General features: G+C 44.0%; 2 protein-coding genes across 2 annotated transcripts; both read left to right on the top strand.

The window, feature by feature from the left end:
* The first annotated feature begins 1,851 nt into the window (after nt 1-1,851).
* trappc5 (trafficking protein particle complex subunit 5) lies at nt 1,852-6,837 on the top strand. Its single transcript, XM_083931757.1, has 3 exons — nt 1,852-1,910; nt 4,007-4,279; nt 4,355-6,837. Exons 2-3 carry the CDS (start codon nt 4,010-4,012, stop codon nt 4,649-4,651), a joined length of 567 nt encoding a protein of 188 aa, XP_083787883.1. The 5' UTR covers nt 1,852-1,910; nt 4,007-4,009; the 3' UTR covers nt 4,652-6,837.
* A 2,797-nt stretch (nt 6,838-9,634) lies between these two features.
* On the top strand, nt 9,635-21,064 carry mcoln1b (mucolipin TRP cation channel 1b; the record flags this gene model as incomplete). The annotated part of the gene is made up of 13 exons (XM_083930606.1): nt 9,635-9,774; nt 11,258-11,499; nt 11,663-11,824; nt 13,097-13,253; nt 13,727-13,808; nt 13,918-14,014; nt 14,221-14,320; nt 14,416-14,522; nt 17,807-17,956; nt 18,045-18,146; nt 18,301-18,423; nt 20,594-20,800; nt 20,930-21,064. Exons 1-13 carry the CDS (start codon nt 9,732-9,734, stop codon nt 21,062-21,064), a joined length of 1,707 nt encoding a protein of 568 aa, XP_083786732.1. The 5' UTR covers nt 9,635-9,731.
* Nucleotides 21,065-22,021: the final 957 nt, after the last annotated feature.

Genomic DNA, 22,021 nt, shown 5'->3' with positions numbered 1-22,021 from the left:
AGGAGACCGTTACAGTAGTCTAGCCTACTGGTTATAAAGGCATGGACAAGTTTTTCTAAGTCTTGAGCTGACATGAGCCCTCTAAGTCTTGTTACATTTTTGAGGTGATAGTAGGCCGATTTTGTTACTGATTTGATGTGACTGTCGAAATGTAAATCAGAATCCATAATAACCCCAAGATTTCTGGCTTTATTTGAGGGTTTTCAGGGACAGAAAGAGAGAGACTTGAGAAAGATAAGAGACTTGAGTGGCGCTTCATGGGGCGGGGAGAGTTTGCTGGAACTAAGTCATCGTTAAAAAGAACCTCCAAAGACAATAACATGTCTACATGGTCTCCAGATTCACACGTCACATACCCAAGGTACCGGTCCCCCCAAATTATGGCTGGGAAGTTTGTAATTATTCATAGGATAATTTCTACAGAGGCCAGATCCATAAGTTTATTAATGAGGGAAAAGAGTAGATGTTTTTCCAGACCCTTTCCAGTGTTCAATATCAAATTAAGTTTATATTAAGTTTCACCTGTGTCTTTCCTGCCATGACAAGTCACAATATCAGATAAGAAAGTAGACTGTAGATGTGGTTCTTTTGGAAACAACGTAGAAGGAAGGGCGCTCTGATGTCAGCATGTTATCTGAGGTTATCAAGTCTCAGGTTAGTCAGATTGATTCAAAGGGAAACAGAATGTTAAGTAAGAATTTGGACAGACTGTAGACAGGAAACACAAGTGACGCTCATTGAGCAAACACATCAGTATGATGCATTCAAAAGATGATGAAGTGTGTCGTGCTCTCAGGTTTACTGCCAATAGGAGACACTTTCTGAAAGTGCTAACTCTCACAGTTTTGGTACTCCACTCTTTGGTTTCCCCAACATTGCTACCAGTTCATAGAAAAACAATTTCAACCTAAGTGTTTTTGGAAAAATGACCGTGTTGTCTTTATTAATTAAAAATCAGGTACATCAGTTTCAGAATCAGAATCAGAAACACCTTAATATTACCAGGGGAAATTGTTTTTGTTTCAAACTCCAGCTAAATAAACAACATATTTAACAACAAAAGAAATATAAAGCTGGGTCATGACCGAAAGAACGAGGTCGAGGGTACAAGCGGCAAAAATGTGTTTCCTCAGGAGGGGGTCTGGAGTCTCCCTTAGAGAGGGGGGGAGAAGTTCAGCATCCGTGAGGAACTCGGAGTAGAGCCGCTGCTCCTTTGCGTTGAAAGGAGCCAGTTGAGGTGGTTCAGGATCATCTGGTAAGGATGAACCCGGGCGCCTCCCTGGGGAGGTGTTCCAGGCACGTCCAGCTGGGAGGAGGCCTCGGGGAAGACCCAGGACCAGGTGGAGAGATTAGATCTCCACACTGGCCTGGGAACGCCTCGGGATCCCCCAGTTAGAGCTGGTTAATGTGGCCCGGGAAAGGGAAGTTTGGGGTCCAACGCGACCCGGATAAGCGGTTGAAGTTGAGATGAGATCAGATAATATCTATCTTTCTTTATTCAATTTTAGGGTGACCATTTGACATTTTGCCAGATTAAAAAAAAAAGATAAAGTGACCCAGTAACTCTGGCTCATTCACAGTTATGTTCTTCTCTTGATCGATGGACAAACTATCAAATACACAACAAACTCATAACAAACTGAATAATGTGCAGTACTATGCAAACTGCACAGGATCCAGTTTTTATTTGTTCTCCATAATGTCCATATTGGAGGGCAAACATGGGACACAGCCGTAGACAGGTAAAGCTTTTCTGTCAGCTACCTTAGAAACACTGCTGATGTACTTCTGCGCGCTGACGCTCCGGGGCGGTAGGTGGCGCTGTGGGGTTTATGTGCTGTTTGACCAGAGCGTACAGAAGGAGGAAGAGGGAGAAACACCAGACAGCCGCCCGTCTATTCTTCAACAAGGTTCGTTTATCTCAAAGAAATAAATGTACTTGATCACAAGTTACGTGCCGTGTACGTGTGTCTGTCACACGCGTGTGTTTCCTCAGCTGCTCGGGCTGGCACACAGTTATCTGAACAGGAAGTGCGCTGCTAGCTAGCGTCTTGGCTAGGGAGCTAACAGCTAGTGGTGGTCAGCTGTTTGTTGTGTTCAGGTTCACACCGGGCATCATCTTAAAGCACAGCGGTGGTTCAGCAGCCCCTGGGTGTTGGAGAAGCTTATTTATGTGTTATTGTCTTTATATGTGTGTGTAATCCCGGGGTGAGATGTACAGGGAATAGTTTCTCCTGTTAGTCCCCATACAGAATGTGCTGTGTGAAAGTGAAGTAATGTATTATCTGGTAAATTAGTGAGTTCTCGATTAACAGGAAATGATCATTTGACAATAACCTTGCAAAGAGAGGAATAATTCACCCAGCGATATCTGTCTTCACCTCCTCAAATGTGCAGAGTTGCTGTTTTATGTTACTGTATGTTTTTGTTTTTGACCTGCTGGTTTCACAAAATGAGCAATATCATAATCACCGTGATAATGCCATCTTGGGCTCTGGGCTATCGAGTTGGATACATTAAGTCAAAGGTTGAATATGTAGAATCTTTATTAAAATCTATATTTAAAAAATAAAATAAAAAAAGAATACACCCACATGGTGTTTTGAGGGGAACATAATGAAAATATATTTAGTCTAACTTAATATTTTCTTGACGGGTTTGACAACGACTTTTTGTCCCGTTCTGTTTCCATGGTAGCAGCCAATAGCGTTGGGCGTTGCTGGTTGCCAGGGTCGTCTGTTGTTGGGTGCAGCTACCGTAGGCTGGCACTGGGTGAAATGGAGTTTTCCAATCCTGCAGCTGCTTCGGAGCCTCAGGGCGCACTCACACTGTCCATCCGTACCGTGTCCAAGCACGTTAAAAGGCTAAAGTCTAGTTTCTTTGACCAGTGTGAGTGCAACCGTACCGCGCCTAGGATCGGTACAGTTGCCGTCCACGGCCCGTTTGGGAGAGGTGGGCTTTTGTAAAGCACGTTTGCACATGTACGAGCACGAGCGTGCGCACGTGTACGAGCACCAGGCCTACCGCTGTTCTGAGGACGTTTTATGTGCGCCTGTTGGGACATAGAAAAAAGACGGAGAGACCATGCGCGGACATTTAAAACAATGGCGGTGAAAGGTTCACGTTGGTGTGATGCGGAGGTGGAGTGTTTACTGCAGATTTGGTCAGATGAAAATATTCAAAAACAGTCGGACAAGACGCACAAAACTCCGAGGTCTATGGAAAGATTTGTAAACAAAGCAACACATCACGATGACGTCATCAATGCGTGTGACGTGTTACGGCGTGATGACGTATAGGCAGCAAGAAGCATTCGCCGAGGCCCAGGTAGTGTGAGTACAAACGGGCCTGGAGGGGGGGACAAGTACCCTAAAGCACGGGGCATGGTACAGACGGACAGTGGGAGGGCGCCCTCAGTGAAGGGGGCATTATTTGTCCCAGCAGCTGAGTGAGCGGAGACGGGCAAAAACCAGAGTCAATATAGGCCGAGCATTCACTCCATGGACTGAGAGAAAGGAGAGAAACGCCATTCCAACACACAGCCAAATGGCGTTTCTCCTTGATCGCTTACATCACTTTCATCTTTACTTAGCTGGAACAGCTAATGCTAACGGCTAACGCTAACTGTCAGTCAAAGTCCTCTAATCCTTGTTTTTATGGTGTGATTTGCTGGAGGGGATGGGTTCAAACAGGCTCAAACAGACGCCGGTCTCCTGTCTCCTCACTTGACAAACTTGGCATGAACTGGCAACCCGACTGCTAGAATAGTTGTTGTTTTTTTTGCGACTAGGATCTTGAGACATTAGATGGCGGTGTTGCTCATTCTCCACATTCAACCTTTAATAAATGGTAGCATCACGATATCTGGACCCTAGGTTGAGTCACTGCCTCTGGTCATTACATGAATTGTGCAGAAATAGGTTTCAGAGATAATGTTTAGAGTTATCAATGATCTGCATATTCTGTGTGTCAGTACATACTAACCTGTGCTGTGGACTCTCATCAGAACATGGACACACGCTTCACTCGAGGGAAATCCAACATCTTGGAGCGACCCCTAACCCGCCCCAAGACCGAGGTCAGTGTGAGTGCTTTTGCCCTCCTGTTCTCAGAGATGGTCCAGTACTGTCAGAGCCGCGTGTACTCTGTGTCGGAGCTACAGACGCGACTGGCAGACATGGGCCAGAGCGTGGGAGCCAGCATGCTGGACGTGCTGGTGCTGAGAGAGAAGAACGGAAAGAGGGAGACCAAAGTCCTGAATATGCTGCTCTTCATCAAGGTAAGCACATGTAAAAAGCAGCTGAAGGTTTAAGAGTGGAGTGACTTTTTAACTCAAACAGTTTCCTTCCTTTAGGTTAACGTCTGGAAGTCTTTGTTCGGGAAGGAGGCTGACAAGCTGGAGCAGGCCAACGACGATGACAAGACTTACTACATCATAGAAAAGGAGCCACTCATCAACGCGTACATCTCTGTGCCCAAGGAGAACAGCAGCTTGAACTGCGCCGCCTTCACTGCAGGCATCGTGGAGGCCATCCTCACACACAGCGGCTTCCCTGCCAAGGTCACTGCCCACTGGCACAAAGGCACCACGCTGATGATAAAGTTTAATGAGTCCGTCATAGCCAGGGACAAGGCTTTGGATGGCAGATAAGACAGACTGGTTATGTTAATCAATACAGGATAAAATGAAATCATCCAGGTCCAGGCTGGTGTTTGTTCTGACTGTATTTCCTTGCAGTCACTTATGAGAATGGATGAATGCATCATACTGAGCCACGTGTAGAGCAGAAACATGCAGCTAGTTGGTTCAGTTCTCTGTTCTTTCTGAGTCATCTCACTCCTGTTACACCTCATGAGGTGACACAATTGAGTTTACTTAAGATCTCTTAATTTGTAGTTTCATGTCACAGATCATTCCTAAAAGAGAAAGATACTTTCGCCACATCATTTGAGTGTTTTCCTTGGCAATGCTCTGATTTTGAAGTCCAACAGGTCAACATATTTTTAATTTTAATCGGCTACCTTTAAATAATTTCACCTTGGGCTCTGGGAAATAGCGATGGCCCTTTTTAGACTATTTTTACACTAAATGGTAGTGTCACATAGCCAGACCTGTCAGCTCAGTGCTGGAGAAAAGTCTTTCACCATTCTGTTATAGGAGGAAAAAAACATTGTGGCCTGTTTGTATTTCTTTAATCCCATAACAATCGTCTTGGGTGTGCTAATCCCCGGATGCAGCGACAGTGCCCTTGCAGAAGTGATAGCAGGAGAGGAGAATGCTGTCTGAAACTGGCAGCCGATGTCAGGCAGGCTTTATGCTAACAGCCAACATCCGAGCCAGACTAACTAAACAATGGATCAGAAAAATAATCAACATGTTTTTTGATAATGTAAGTAATTGGAATGTGCAGGAATTGCCTCATAGCTTGAAAGTGAAACTGAACAATGGTTGTCAACTGATAAGAGCATCTCCGGGTCCTATAGTGGTAGTTAAAATGTGTGTCAACGCCTGCCACTAAAAATTTCAGTCAACAGACAGCGCTCCATGCTTGAGATTATTTCTCAGAGTTTGTTTTTTTTCGCAGTTTCTTTCCAGTTCAACAGCTGCATGTTTCATCTGTAAATAGACCAGGGCTGTAGCTAGCATTGAGGACACTGAGGTCATATCCTCACTCTCTTTATTTTGTTTGTTTTATTCTGTGTGTGTGTGTGTCTGTGTCTTTGGGTAAGTAAGTAAGAAAATTAAAAATCAACCACACACATGGTGTTAATGAGTTGAATCTAATATCTTTAGACTCAGAATTTTGAATAATTTGAATACTTTACCATCCACCTTTAACCGCTTGTCCCTATCGGGGTTGCTGGGGGGCTTGAGTCAATCCCAGCCAACATCGGGCGTGAGGCTGGGCACACCCTGGACAGGGCACCCGTCTATCACAGGGCAATTTAGAGTCATCAATGAACCTAACACCTGAATGTCTTTGGACTGTGGGAGGAACCCGGAGAAAACCCACGCAGACAAGGGGAGAACTTGCAAACTCCACACATTCCCAGCCAGGATTCAAACCTGAAACCCTCTTGCTTCGAGGTGACAGTGCTAACCACCACACCAAGCCACCCTCAACAGTCTACTCCATGAATAAAATTTGAAAAAAGGAAAATGATAATTATATATAAAAAAAAAAAAGCATGGAAATTACGAATTGTGTTCCAGCTGGGGCATCTTTGTTGTATGACTTACTCTCACTCTTCTCACTTCTGTCTCTATACTGTCCAGAAATAATACTGTTTCAGAATTAGCTTTACATTCTGGGACATATGCTTATTTGTATTTTCTTAAAATGTGGGGCATGTTAGATGTGAAGGGTGATCCCACTCAAGTCTGTACAGTAATTGAAGTTTGTATTTTGTTATGAAGCTGCAGTCAGTTAGCGTAGCTTAGCACAATGACTGGGAATGGGGAAATAGCTAGCCTGGCTCTCTCCAAAGGTAATATCTTCCTATGAAGCTAACTTATTAAAATGTTGTTTATCTATACCAAAACTGTAAAAACAACACATGATTTTACGGGGGGTAATGTGCTGACTGGCTGTTGGCGGCAGGATCTTTAACAAACACCAGTGGTGTCAATCTACAACATTGACAATAAGCATATTTCCCAAAAATGTTGAACTGTTCCTTTAGATGGGGTGGGGTGGGGGGCTCGTGACCCCAGTTTATCTACAATCCTGCTACAGCCCTGCTCATAAGGCCATCTTGTGCTTATTATCAGTAACACTGTTAATTTGTCTGTTAAGCTTGAATCAAACTAATAAAAGATACATTTTAAAGTCATAATCTGTAAGATTTGAGATAGCTTGTTTCAAGGAAAGGCAAGTTCATTTGTATAGCACAATTCAACAACAAGGTAATTCAAAGTGTTTTACATAAAAACTTAAAAGCATTGGAAAATAAAATATTAAAATAACACAAAATAAATGTAAAACAAAAAAAATAAAACATAAAAGATGGTTACAGTTACAAAAGTTACAGTGCAGTTTACTGAAAATAGAAAAGTCTTCAGTCTTCATTTAAAAGAACTAAGAGATGCAGCAGAACTGCAGTTTTCTGGAGCATAAAAACTGAATGCTGCCTCCCCCATGTTCAGACCTTCCCATGTTTAGTCCTGACTCTGGGGACACAGAGCAGACCTGTCCCATGTTTAGTCCTGACTCTGGGGACACAGAGCAGATCTGTCCCATGTTTAGTCCTGACTCTGGGGACACAGAGCAGACCTGTCCCATGTTTAGTCCTGACTCTGAGGACACAGAGCAGACCTGTCCCATGTTTAGTCCTGACTCTGGGGACACAGAGCAGACCTGTCCCATGTTTAGTCCTGACTCTGGGGACATGAAGCAGACCTGTCCCATGTTTAGTCCTGACTCTGAGGACACAGAGCAGACCTGTCCCATGTTTAGTCCTGACTCTGGGGACATGAAGCAGACCTGTCCCATGTTTAGTCCTGACTCTGGGGACACAGACAAGACCTGTTCCATGTTTAGTCCTGTCTCTGGGGACACAGAGCAGACCTGTCCCATGTTTAGTCCTGACTCTGGGGACACAGAGCAGACCTGTTCCATGTTTAGTCCTGACTCTGGGGACACAGAGCAGACCTGTCCCATATTTAGTCCTGACTCTGGGGACACAGAGCAGACCTGTCCCATGTTTAGTCCTGACTTTGAGGACACAGAGCAGACCTGTCCCATGTTTAGTCCTGACTCTGGGGACACAGAGCAGACCTGTCCCATGTTTAGTCCTAACTCTGGGGACACAGAGCAGACCTGTCCCATGTTTAGTCCTGATTCAGGGAACACAGAGCAGACCTGTCCCATGTTTAGTCCTGATTCAGGGGACACAGAGCAGACCTGTCCCATGTTTAGTCCTGACTCTGGGGACACAGAGCAGACCTGTCCCATGTTTAGTCCTGACTCTGGGGACACAGAGCAGACCTGTCCCATGTTTATTCCTGATTCAAAACAATAATTTCATTTTTTTCTTTGTTTAATTGGAGAAAATTCTGCTCCATCCATTGATTTGCTTGATGCATCTGCTCAGTGCTTGTATTGGACTATAGCAATCTGGTGATATAGTTATGTAGATTTGTGTGTCATCTGCATAGCTGTGGTAACATATGTTGCTGATTTTCATGATCTGAGCCAGTGGAAGCATGTAGATATTAAACAGAAAAGGCCCCAGAATGGAGCCTTGGGGAACACCACATGTAATTGTTGCCCGCTCAGATGTGTAATTAGTCCTTCAAGTGGGATTCAAACTATTTTAATGCTGTGCCAGAAAGTCCCTCTTTGGAGATGAAACTGCAGGCGACTGTTCTTTCAGAGCCCTCCATCTTGTCACATATGCGGTTAGTATAGACCTTTTCGAGTTGCAAACATTGCAGGAAATTAACCAGGACTGTTTTGGAATGTTTATGTTTACATTTTTGAAAAAGTCTTGATTTTTTTTGTTTTTTTGCTCTTTTGTAAACTCTATTGAAACACATTTACCTATCAACTTCTGGTCCTTCCCTGTTACCCTTTTAAATACACACACACAGACACACACACACACACACACACCCACCCACACACACATACATATGTTACTATAACTCTTCTGCCCTTACTACAAGCCTGCCTCAGAAGTTGGAAGTTCCCGATTACAATAAAAGAAACACCAGCAGACCAACCTTTGTCAGCAGTGTCCCTAACATGGAGCGTACCTATGTTGCCCGCTTTGTATGTGACCGGGGAACAGCATACACGCTGCCCTACACCCCATGTGACATAGTAGATGAAGAAAACAACACATGCAAGCTTTGATGCTTGTGAACTAGTATGAGAAAATGGCCAAGGCCGTATTTAAATGTAACCACAGGAGCGTACCTATGTTCCTCGGGCTGTTATTTTTTCAGTACCAAATTCCACAGCAAACAGGCCTATGTAGCCCCTAACACTACCCACTGACCCTGACCCTAACCGTAACCTCTAACCCAGGTGTCTCAAAACTGATTCAGGAAAGGGCCGCTGTGGCTGCAGGTTTTTATTCCACCCAAGCATGAACACACCTGACTAGACTTATTCAACCAACTGAATCACCTTTACAACAGCCACGGCAGCCGTTTCCTGCATCAGTTTGAGACACCTGGGTTATTTAATCCGTGGAGGCAGAGGCTTATGCAAGCAGGGATCATAGAGATGACCCCAACTACATGGCACTGGATTTACATTTAGAGAAGGAATGTCTCCCCAGACATACTAATAACACTCAGCAGAGGCGACACAAGCTTTCATCAGTGGGTCACTTGATCAATCACCATTGTTAACTCACGCTGGGACAGAATAATCTCACAGATTATATCTTTAAGTGGCACGTGAGTGTGAGTCATTACCACACTAACTATTAAACTCATGAGGACATGGTATCTGACCGGATGACTGAAGAGCTCCTCACTGACCGCTCTTGTTTCTGAGCCGCAACCATGGCAACGCACCGTGTTAGTCACGTGGTTGGGTCACGTGGCTGGCAGGAAGCTGCGTTCTGTTTACTTGCGAGTCCTCCATATACTGCGACACCGAGCATCCTCTGTGCGAGATGCGCTCCGACACCGTTAGATCAAATGAAGTGACTCGCTCCCCGACGTCTGCGCTGCTGAAGTCCGCGTCCATCATCCCCGTGTGATCGCCACCGTCACCATGGCGTCCTCCAGCTACACCTGCATCCACGACAGCGCCACAGGTTTGAGCCTTCCACTGTTCATCTGTGGACCCATCCTGTTTGGGTCTGGCGTCATGGCGTCACTCAGTGTCTCTCTGCTTCAGGGTGCCTCCACATACTTTTAGGATGCTGCAGATTCTTTATAGCAAACTTTAAAGAGATGATCCTGCTGCATCCCATTTACTTACCTAGCAGGGCCTTCTTAAAGCAACATCCTCACACTCATGGCTTTGATTTATCTACATGATTTATAGACAGGTGAGTCAAAGCTTCAAGGGTCTTCCCAGCCTGCTTTATACTGTATTCTGAGGCTGTGGAGGGGTGGGTGGAGAAATAACCCTGATGACGTCACCCGGGTGATGACATCCCCAGGGTCAGATTGGGATTGAAAGCTAACATTTGAAAGACTGGGTGTAGAGGCTGATTGTTTCCCAGATTTATTGTTAGGTCTGTGAAATATCAGAACAGTGAAAGATGTTTGTCACTGCGGAGGATCAATATGGACACAATCTTCTCACATCCCAACAATACCATACAGCCGTATATATATTCTACCACATAGTAAAGGCTATTTTATACTGCTGTTTGAATTAAATACCTGACACATGAAAAAAGAAGGAATTTTCTCTTTTTATTGAGAACTTTAGTGCAAAATGAAAGTTTCAAGTGGAATTAAAGAGAGAAAAATAAATGTTTTCTCCACCTGCACACTGGCTATGTTTACATGCATGTAAACAAATAATGTGATGTAAAATCCAAACTGTAATCTTTAAATTATATTCCCTTAAAATATTTCACAGCATAGAGATTTGAGTGACTATGTGCTTGTTATTATCAATTTACACAGCGTAATTGTACATCACCATATTTGGATTTATGATTTCATCATGATACGATTCCATTGAAACATGATCGATTATCATTGAATTAATCGACCTTCCTGATGTGTGAGTTCATACAATGATCCAAAGACTCAAGATATATAACTTACTATAATATAAGACAAGAAAAGCAAATGCCATGACATTTTTTGCTTGAGAAATTACTGAACTGATTCATCGATTATCAAAATAAAAGTCCGCTGCTGCAGTTGTGACTGTTTTTGTCCCAACTTCATGAAAGTTAGTTCTACACTAGATCTCTTGAGTAAACATTTTATTCATGCTGGTCATAGTTAGATAGTTAGATAGTTAGATAGATAGATAGATAGATAGATAGATAGATAGATAGATAACTTTTTTTATCCCCGAGGGGAAATTAGGTCATCGTAGCAGTGGTACAATACAATCAGAAATACAAAATATAATATAAAAATAATATATTACAATATACTATGTGGATTTTAAGGTGCAAGATGAAGAGAGAAAGGTGCATTTTTAATTACAGTGGTAAGATTTAAGTAATAAGTCACTTAAATGATGTGAGTTTATTTCCTGAGCGTTGCTGGTCACGTTGAAGCTTAATCCCCTGTCTGAAACCTGTCTGTTTCTTTTGCATTTCCCAGAGAAGGACCGACTCCTCTCCTCCATGGCCAGCTATGAGTCCCTCCTTGGGGGTGGGAACCCTCGTCCCACTACTCTGGTGGGCTCTGAGCCTCAGAAGCATGAGGAAGAGGAGGAGGAGGAGGCCCTGAGGAGGAAGCTCAAGTACTTCTTTATGAGCCCTTGTGACAAATACCACGCCAAGGGACGCAAGCCTTTCAAACTGGGCCTGCAGCTGCTCAAAATCGTCATTGTGACTGTGCAGGTGGGCCCGGCTTTGCGCTGTGGTGTGATTACATCAGAACATGTTGGACGCTGCTGTCCAGTTAGAGTTTATTTAATTCCATGCCAGCTGAGCCATAATTACTCTTCTACAGTTGCCCTGATGGTTGAAGCTCATTTGTTGTGTCCCTGTCTCTGCCCCTCAGCTGGTGCTGTTTGGACTGAGCAACCAGATGGTGGTGACGTTTAAAGAGGAGAACACCGATGCATTCAAACACCTTTTCCTGATGGGTTACCGGGGCGACGCTCCTCATGCCGTCCACACACAGAAGGAACTGTACGGCTGCATCCACTTCGCCATAGAACAGGTAGCTTCATAATAACTACAGGGGGTCATTTCAATGTACTACCTGAAAGGGCGGATCCACCCAAACTACAGAAAACTTTTTCTCCCTTACCTCTAGTCTAGTAGTATCGAGCTGAGTTTATTTGTTCAGGTTTTGACATTTCATTTCCAGCATAAATGCATTTAATCCTAACCCCAAACATCACTCTGAACAGTTTATAAATGCAAACTTGCCTGACTGAAACTCACTAAAAAAATGTTTAAAAAGAGACCAAGCCTCTCTCGCCCATATAAACGTTAAAATAATATAGTCAGCAGCTACACTAGCAGCTCTGTGGCTGAACTTAAACACAGCAGTGCCCAAGCTAAATGGTAGCATAAAAACATGCGCTAAAAGGCAATGCTAACATGCGGATGTTTAGCAGGGATAGTATTTTCATGCTAACATTCACTAAATAGCACTAAACACAAAACACAGCTGAGAGACTGATGAGAATGTCGTCAGTTTTGGGTACAAACCAAAATATTGGACACATTTATCCACACACATTTATGATGTAGTATGTTACCCTGGTGGAGCGAGGAACTATCCCCGGTCGCATAAGCTGTGTCTCCGCTGCTTTAATTCAGCATTTTGTTAGGGTTAGAGGTTACGGTTAGGGTCAGGACTAGTGTCAGGGTTAGGGGGTAGTGTTAGGGTCTACATAGGCCTATTTGCTGTGGAATTCAGCACTGATTATGGAAAAACTAACAGACCAGGGAACATAGGACCCTTTTTATCAGAAAAGGGTCCTATGTTCTCCGGTCACAAACAAAGTGGGGAACATAGGACCCAGGGAACATAAGAACGCTCCTGTTGCTACATTTAAACCTGGCCTTGGCCATTTTCTCATAGTAGTACACAAGCATCATCTTGCATGTGTTGTTTTCTTCACGTACCATGTCCCATGGGGCGTAGGGCAGCCTGCATTCACGTGAAGCCCACGGGGCCAGGTGTTTCCAACCTTATGGTGGGTAGATTGTGAAGCAACAACCAACATCACATGCAAGGCATCATGCTCTATACCTGCAGCCTGTAAGCCGGACTAGATGCCACTAGAGATGAGGGAGAAAACATTAGGTTGACCTGAAAGAGTTGCACCAGCATTTGATTCAGAGGGGAGTTCCAGTTTCACATGGTTTGCATTTCTTTCAGAGTTTTTTCACCTTGAAAGGAACACGAGCACTATTTAAATGTGCTGTTCTGTGTTTTTGTTCATTTGCCTCAGTTCAGACTCTCTGCTTCCCTCTTCAGTACATGGCTCTACCTCAGATCTCACTGGGGCGGTACGCATACGTGTTGGACGGCGGTGTAAACGGCAGCGCGCTCTCCCTCTGCCAGAGGTACTACAGGAACGGCACCATCGACCCTGTCAACGACACCTTTTACATTGATCCCCATGTTGTCACCGGTAGGACTTTCTCTCCTTGGTGTTCATTAAAATTGTCCCCGAGCGTTGGACGTAACCGGCAGCCTTGTTCTCTACTCACTGCCAGTATTCTCTTGGCCCTAAAGGAAATGACAGTCAGTGAGTCATTGTGTTGCTGCTCCACATATGTCAAGAGCAGCCCTGCAACCGTGCCCTACTTTCAAAGGCTGGAAATAGTTCCTATCACCAAAAAAATAAAAGCTTTATTTTCCATATACTGTAATAGCAATGCCATGGGAACAGACTTATTTGCATACACCTGCTGATTTGGCAGACAACCTTTGGCAAAGCATGAAACATCTTGTGGCTAAATTAAGACAAATAAAAATGTCCCAGAGGGAGGATTCTGCATTTGAATGTGATGAGGAAGTGTAAAAGTGTGGCCCGCGTGTCATGTGATGTGGAAAAAAGATGTTTTTTAGTTCCTCTAATGTTATTTTCCGATTCTTTTCCAGATTGCATCGGACTGAATCCACTGACTCACAGCTCTGCTCCAGGAAACAGTGACTACAAGAATTTCACTCTCAAGTTCTACAAGTCAGAGGATGTTTGTGTTTTTAACATTAGAAATAAAGTCAAACTACTGTGATTGTCCTTTGGTGTTAACTGTTCACATTGAACTCACTCTGTCACACTTTGTGTCCAGGCTGATCAATGTAACAGTTGACTTCCGGCTGAAGGCCATCAACATTCAGACCATTATAAACAATGAGATCCCTGACTGCTACACCTTTGCTATCACGGTGAGCCCTCTCTTTTATCATTTCTTTTCCAACCTCCACCCTGCATCACAACACAGTGCAGATAGAAATCTGCTCTGATGAATCACAACTGCCTGTTTTCTGTTTAAATGAGCACACCACCAAGATAAGAGTAGATAAACTGATGGCTGAATGCACCTTTTCACGGCCAGTGATCGTGTATTTACTCTGGTTCTTGTTGCTATCAGATCGTCATGGATAACAGGGCGCATAGCGGCAAAGTTAGGATCAGTCTGCAGAACCACGCCTCCATAAAGGAGTGTAGAGACCCCAACGTGTCTGGACACGGTGAGTTAAGTGGTGGTGGATGAGCTGCAGTGGACACAATTGGTGCAGATATTCACTCATCCGTCTCTTTTCTCATTGGGCTCCTTTCCTGTCAGCCGAGAGTTATGCTCGGGAGTTTTTCGACGTGCTGGTGGCGATCGTCTGCCTGCTGTCCCTGCTGCTGTGTGGGCGCTCCATCCTCAGAGGCATAATCCTGCAACATGTAAGAAAGCACAACAAACATATGTGTCTGTGTTGTGAAAATGCTGCTTTACTTAGTGACAGTAACCTTTAGATCTTGCACACACTGCTGTTCTCTCTTCTAAATTCACTCAGACAGCACAGCAGATGCTGTTGATTTAAATACACACAAAGTAAAGCTGCACTGTGGAGTTTCTTGGAAAAAAAAAAAAAATTTAAATCCTTTTTCATAAATGAAATTTTTTTTGAACATTTTTAATAGAGATGCACAATATGTAGCGGATAAATTATCATCCGATTATACAAAGCCGAAATGCTCTCATTTCATCAGTAGCTACCACAGGTATCTACAACCTCTGATGCAGTAGGTGGTATGCACCTGTGAAGTTGTTTAAGGGGGGCGCCGGTGGCTCAGGGGTTAGGTCAGAGCTATTGAATATAAAATCATCCATTTTTTCCTGTCGTCCCCTCAGGTGTGCATAGGTTATGAACTCCTTTAAAATACAAAAATGTGAAATAATCATTTATGTCACCAGCATTGTCCACCAGAAACAGTATTATCGTATCCTGTTTACATCCATGTTTACTTGGTAGCACAGTCTTCCTCTTCCCTACCTTTGCTGGCACATTGCTGCGTTTGTTGGTTTTCATGGTGATAATGTGAAACTATTGGCAAACTATATGGAGACCCCTTCATAAAACTATTGATCCACTTTGTTATGAGTGTTCAGAAAGTCCACGGGGTACTTTTAACTGGAAAATAGGAGGATGCATCTTTTGAGCACACCTTTTTAGACTTTTAGGGCGCACTCACACCGTGCCCCGTGCTTTAGGGTACTTGTCCCCCCCTCCAGGCCCGTTTGTACTCACACTACCTGGGCCTCGGAGAATGCTTCTTGCTGCCTATACGTCATCACGCCGTAACACGTCACACGCATTGATGACGTCATCGCGATGCGTCGCTTTGTTTACAAATCTTTCCATAGACCTCTGAGTTTTTGTGCGTCTTGTCGACTGTTTTTGAATCTTTTCATCGACCAAATCTGCAGTAAACACTCCACCTCCGCATCACACCAACGTGAACCTTTCGCCGCCATTGTTTTAAATGTCCGCGCATGGTCCCTCCTTCTTTTTTCTACGTCCCCACAGGTGCACATAAAATGACGTCAGAACCGCAGTAGCCCTCGTGCTCGTACACGTGCGCACGCTCGTGCTCGTACATGTGCAAACGTGCTTTACAAAAGCCCACCTCTCCCAAACGGAAGCAAGCGTGCCGCAGCTAGGCGGTACGGCTGCACTCACACTGGTCAAACGAACTAGACTTTAGCCGTGGAACGTCTAAACAGCACGGTACGGATGGACAGTGTGAGTGCGACATTTTTCAATGCTGTAAAAAGAAAGCTATTACAGCAGGGCTATGAATTTACAAATGAAATTGGGACAGATTTAAAAACCACAAAATCTACCGTAGATGGGCCTTCAGCCTATTTACAACCCGTGTGTCTGCTTGTTTGTCTCGCTAAGACACAACTGACAAATATGTGTGATACTATATTATTTCTCAGAAATCGAGTGGTTGGGCAGACCCAGACAGGAAGTGGAGGCTGCACGCTTCCAGCGTCCCTTCAGAGCCTATGTTAACCTTGCACTGTCCGACAGACAGACAGACAGACAGAATACACTGTGCTTCCTGACCAGCTCATGTTCAGCAGAGACATTTTCTCCGAACCGTGAGCGTATCTGGCAAGAATACACACTGATAATCTCTTATAAATGATAAAAGACAGCTTTTATTATGATATAAATAATAATCTGATTCTGCTGGGCCACTCTGAAATTGCTTCTGGGCCCGATGTGACTCACGGGCTGCCATTTGAATGGGCTGGATATACACAGGATGATTGGATTTCATTACAATAAGCCGACGAGGCTGTGATCTAGCAATTCAGTCATGAGGGAACATGTCACCCTGTGCCACAGTGGGGCTCATTGTTGTATTTTATAGTTCAGTTTCAATGAAACTATGCTCGGAGGAACAATATATATCAGACTTTGGCTACAGAACCTGTAGTGTAATGGGATTTATTGACAAAGAAAACATAGAATAACACCAGAGAAGAACAGTGCTTCTCATACTGTGGGGGCGTAGAGCCACTGTTGGGTTGTGTGTGTGTGTGTGTGTGTGTGGGGGGGGGGGTGACCAGAGGGAAGAATGTAGTGCTAGACCGTATACTGCCACAACAGTGCATAGCTGAAAAAATTGCTGTAACTCATTAATAGGCAGCAAAATGTATAAATTTGTTCCCTGTGAAGAGCGCTGCGGTCACAGTCACAGTCATGGTCAGGCTAAGCTGTTAGAGGCGACTCCTCTTAGCATACCATTCTTAATAACTGTTGTAAGTTTTAATACAATAATTAATAACCCACTAATAACTGTCTTTAACAGGGCAAAAGACCATGGCACACAACAGTCAGTGACGCATCAACAATTTGTAACACTAATAATTAGAGCTGCAGTCGGCAAGTCTGGCAGATGGAGTTGACTCAGTCAAATGTTGAATGTTTACAACTCTCACGCCCCTCCCCCTCTACCACCGAGCTCCTCCGCTCCCTCCCATTAAGCATCGTCAGTGCGTGTGCACCAGATTCCTTTGAACGTGGGCGTGTCTTCTCTCATCAATAAACAGCATGGAGTACACGCTACACAGAGGAAGGCTGGCTAACATACTCATAGATAGTGCTAACTGCTAACGTCATTTAGCGTGTGCCTGTGATATTGTCACATGCATGAGCATTGAGGGAGGATCTTTGGCGTGTGCACAAACTGTGAACTGTGCTGAGTGGACAGGATGATACGGGCGCTGTGGATTTTTGCAAAACAAACAACAGGCTGTAGGTGCACGTAGAGGCGCGTTTATTTGTTCTAAAACCCGATGATTTATGTTGTTCTATCAGAGCAGAGTGTCGGCTTCAGTGAATATGATCAAACAAATGTTGGCGACTGTGACTTTAATTCTATGTACAGTATGCAGCTATAATAAGACAGTGCTGCCATCAACACACAGAACCCCCCTGATGCTAGCAAGGCCTTCTTGATAACCCGAGTCTTTTATCAAATAAAACAATAAAATGTATTCACTGTGTTTGCTCATAACCCCCCTGTACAACCACAGCTCCTCATTATGAGGCTGCCATTTTTTTACACACAAGATAAAAACATTTAGTGCCTAGTTTGTGTCCATCACATTTATACAAAACGAGACACAGCCTCTCATCTTCTTCATCACCTCCCCTCTCCCTAACCAGGAGTACGTGCAGTTTTTCAAACACACACTTGGCCGCAGTGTGAGCTGGGGAGACAGGATGGAGTTCATCAACGGCTGGTACATTCTGCTCATCATCAGCGACATGTTCACCATCATCGGCAGCTTCATTAAAATTGGGATTGAATCCAAGGTAAAATACACGTGTGAGGAAGTTTTTCAGCTTTGCAGTAATGTGCTCACTCTCTGGTCATTAATGACGTCACTAATCTGTGATGCAGAATTTGTCATCATATGACATGTGCGGGATCCTGCTGGGGACCTCCACTCTGCTGGTGTGGGTGGGAGTCATCCGCTACCTCAGCTTCTTCCAGAAATACAATGTATGTGGAAGACACACACACACACACACAACCACGCACACAAACACACACACACACACACACACACACACGCACACACACACACACAAATAAAGCTCATGTTTGAAAGGTAAATATATTTTGGTCTTTCCCTCCCTCTCTCTTTTTCTCTCAGATCTTGATTGTGACTCTAAGAGCTGCGTTTCCAAATGTTATTCGCTTCTGCTGCTGTGCAGCTGCCATTTATATGGGATATTGCTTCTGTGGATGGATTGTGCTGGGGCCTTATCATACCAAGGTACTGTACACACACTCTGCAGGAATAAGCAAGCATGAGTCATTCAGTCAGCCACAGCGGCCTAATTATTATAAAATGCCGGAAATAGCTGTATATAATTACTGAGAGAAGAACATTGACATTAATTAAATATAATTCATGACAACATTCTGCGTAATGTGTCCTTGTAGAAAGAGGTCAATCAAACAACCTTACAAATGGCAACTAATACAAGTTCGTATATGCAAAAAATCTGACAATTAAACAATTTATTTGAAAAGGTACAGTTAAAGTTGTACATTTTACTCTCTAAGAATTGAGATATGTTGTTTCTAGTGGCCTCTTTAGCAGTAAGATGTAACTACTGCAGGTGAGCCTGTTCTTTCAGAGCCTCATCCTGTCACGTTCACAGTCACTATGCATGTTGACTTTTTAGTTAGTTTATCTTTTGCTGCTTGGTAAACTTGACACACGTTCAACTCTCTACTTCCAGTCCATCCCCTATATGTTCCCCTCTTAAATCCACACCCAGACATGTTCCTATTACACCTCTGCATTTACTACAGGCCTGACTCAGAAGTTAGAAGTTTCCAATTTTCCAATTACAAGGTAACGCAGCATACGCTTCATAGCTCCACTGGCAGCCCAAATGCTGCTGACTGAAGTAAACAACAACAAAGAACCTTGCTGCACATTTCCATTTAGAGACAGAACGTCTCCACAGACACACAGATGGGAATACTCAGCAAAAAGGCAACAAGTGCTTTCATTAGTGGGTCACATGATCAATCACCATTGTTTAACTCACTCTGGGATAGAGAGGAACTTAAAAGACAATTAACTCAATGAAAATTTTACGGATTATATCTTTAGACAAATTCACGCCTCTACAGAAAATTTTGGAAAAGTTAAACATCATAAAGAAGCATGCTAAAAATTGCTGTTTGTGGCATTTCTACAAATTTAGAGCTGCACTTCCATAGGCCAAGACATTGAATCTCTGTGTTTTTTACGCCTCTGCCACACCATGGCCGCTATTCTGTTATTCTACACCAATTATGACAGCATTTTACATGTCAGATATGATAAAAGGATGAAGTGATGACATTTCATATCCAACAGGTCAAAGGTCAACTTCGCTGTGACATCATAATGTTTCTGTCCATTAACGTAATAAGGGGAGACATTTGGACAAATACTGAATTGGTGACACTGATCTTCAAACTGTGCCGATTGTAAAGATCTTCTGTGTGAAGCATCACTTTTCACCAAAATAAAATACACTTTTTATTAAATCCCGTCAGAATCTTCACCACATACATTAAAAAATGTTGACAGTTTGGATGTAAATTGCATGATTCACATCCTGATTTCAACTTACTGACCCTGGGAAACTTTTAACCGAGGCAAAAAGATTGTTGAGAAGATGGAACCCTTTGAAAAGTTTCCCTTATGTGTCATATGAAGGAGCCTGAGAGCAAAGATACGCTCCCCACGAGAAGCTGTAATCTTTGTTGCATATGTTGTTAATTTCCCCCCATTTCCTGATCACAGTCGTTCCGGAAGATATCTGCCTGTGTGCGTTTGGGCTTCGAAGCCTTCATTAACATTAGAAAGGGCAGCTTTACTCCATCACAATCAGTGCCCGGCTGCAATGACGGACAGTACGTACACTGTGAGAGCACAGATGCAAACGACTTGGAGACACTGACCAATCAGAGCAGACGTCATGAGGGGGTATTAAAGAGACAGGCGCTACAACAGAGTGAAATAAAGAGAAAAATAAAGATAGTTTTTTTCAATCAATCACCTTTATTAACCAAGTAAAAAAAAACTAAAAAAAACCTGTTGAGATTTCCCCCCCTTTTCCAAGAGTGACACACTGGTCAAAGGAACTAGACTTTAGCCGTGAAACGTGCTTGGGCACGGTACGGATGGACAGTGTGAGTGTGGCCTTAATGAGGGGTTCGCTGAATTTCATTAGTACCCTATTAAACTTTCTACAATATCTATAACATAGTTATATGAAAGTGGTATCGATCCTCTCATGTGACTCAAGAATGCAATAACACGTTAAAAGTGTTGTTCCCCTCTCACCTCTGTGCAATCTCCTAATTTAAACGCTGCATTCACTTAACTTCATTCCACCACTGTGTGTTGTGTTGTGTTGTGTTGTGTTGTGTGTGTGCAGTTCCGCTCCCTGTCAATGGCGTCACAGTGCCTGTTCTCTCTGATCAACGGAGACGACATGTTCGTAACCTTCGCTGAGATGGAGCGCAGCGGCACGCTGGTGTGGATCTTCAGTCAGGTCTACTTATACACCTTTATCTCCCTCTTCATCTACATGGTGCTGTCCCTCTTCATCGCACTCATCACCGGAGCCTACGACACCATTATGGTACAACTTTCATGTGGTTTCTGTGCATGTTTAGCCCTGCTGTCGGTGGCTGTCTCATCGGTTCAAATTCAACTCAGTCAGTAGCATCAGTATGTAAAAGGTGCTGAGCGTTACGTTGTCTTCCTACAGGCTCAAACACAGGAGCAGGTGCGCGTCACAGACCTGCACGCGTTCATCGCAGAGTGCATGGACACGCCCAGCTCTGGCAAGTTCCGTGGGCCCGAAGGGTCGTCATGCTCCTTCCTCTGCTGCTGTGACTGGTGAGGAGAAGGAGGAAGAGGAGTGTGTGTGTGTGTGTGTGTGTGTGTGTGTGTGTGTGTGTGTGTGTGTGTGTGTGTGTGTGTGTGTGTGTGTGTGTGTGTGTGTGTGTGTGTGTGTGTGTGTGTGTGTGTGTGTGTGTGTGTGTGTGTGTGTGTGTGTGTGTGTGTGTGTGTGTGTGTGTGTGTGTGTGTGTGTGTGTGTGTGTGTGTGTGTGTGTGTGTGTGTGTGTGTGTGTGTGTGTGTGTGTGTGTGTGTGTGTGTGCGTGTGTCAGATACCCAGCAGGGACGGTAAATGTCCTGAGAGTGAACTGACTGACCTTGGACCACGCTGTCCTCTCTTGTCCGTGTTTCGGTTTTGCATTTAGATTTGTTCTGGAACGGCAGAACGCACTGCACAGTCACAAGCCCAATTACCCGCTTCAGCTTTTGTTCTGTATGAATAATTTATTGTGTCTTTCTGAAATGTCACTTTGTTGGGGCTTTGATGATGAGACGATAATGCCATTAAACATATTCATTGCTGTAGACTGGACACAGGGTGCACTTAGTCAAATGGATGCACATTCTCACTTGAATAACCCACTATACACACACAGGGTTTATTACCAATTTACTGTCAACATGGCTGCCTAGGTTACAGGATGTTTTTGCCTCATGATTATGTAAATATGTGTATGTCCTTAGCAGAGGTAGACACACGAGACGGCTAGGTCAGCTGAAAAACGAGGGATCATTAACGGTTCTGCGGGTGCATTAGCTCCTGCAGCCTTTTTCAGTCAAGGCTGTTCCTCCACTCCTGTTTGCATTCTTTGCTTTGTTCAAGTCCTCCTCCGGCTGGAGGAAGATGATGGCTACACAAGGAGGGACGAGCCCTGAAGCCAACCAGTTAGTCATCAATATGTATGAAGTCTTTCTGCTGTAAAGAGCCAGGTGACTAATGCACTACGAGACACGGCCTCG

This window comes from Echiichthys vipera, assembly GCF_963691815.1.
Source record: "Echiichthys vipera genome assembly, chromosome: 17".
Taxonomy (NCBI): domain Eukaryota; kingdom Metazoa; phylum Chordata; class Actinopteri; order Perciformes; family Trachinidae; genus Echiichthys; species Echiichthys vipera.
This window is presented reverse-complemented; position numbering and strand designations above follow the sequence as displayed.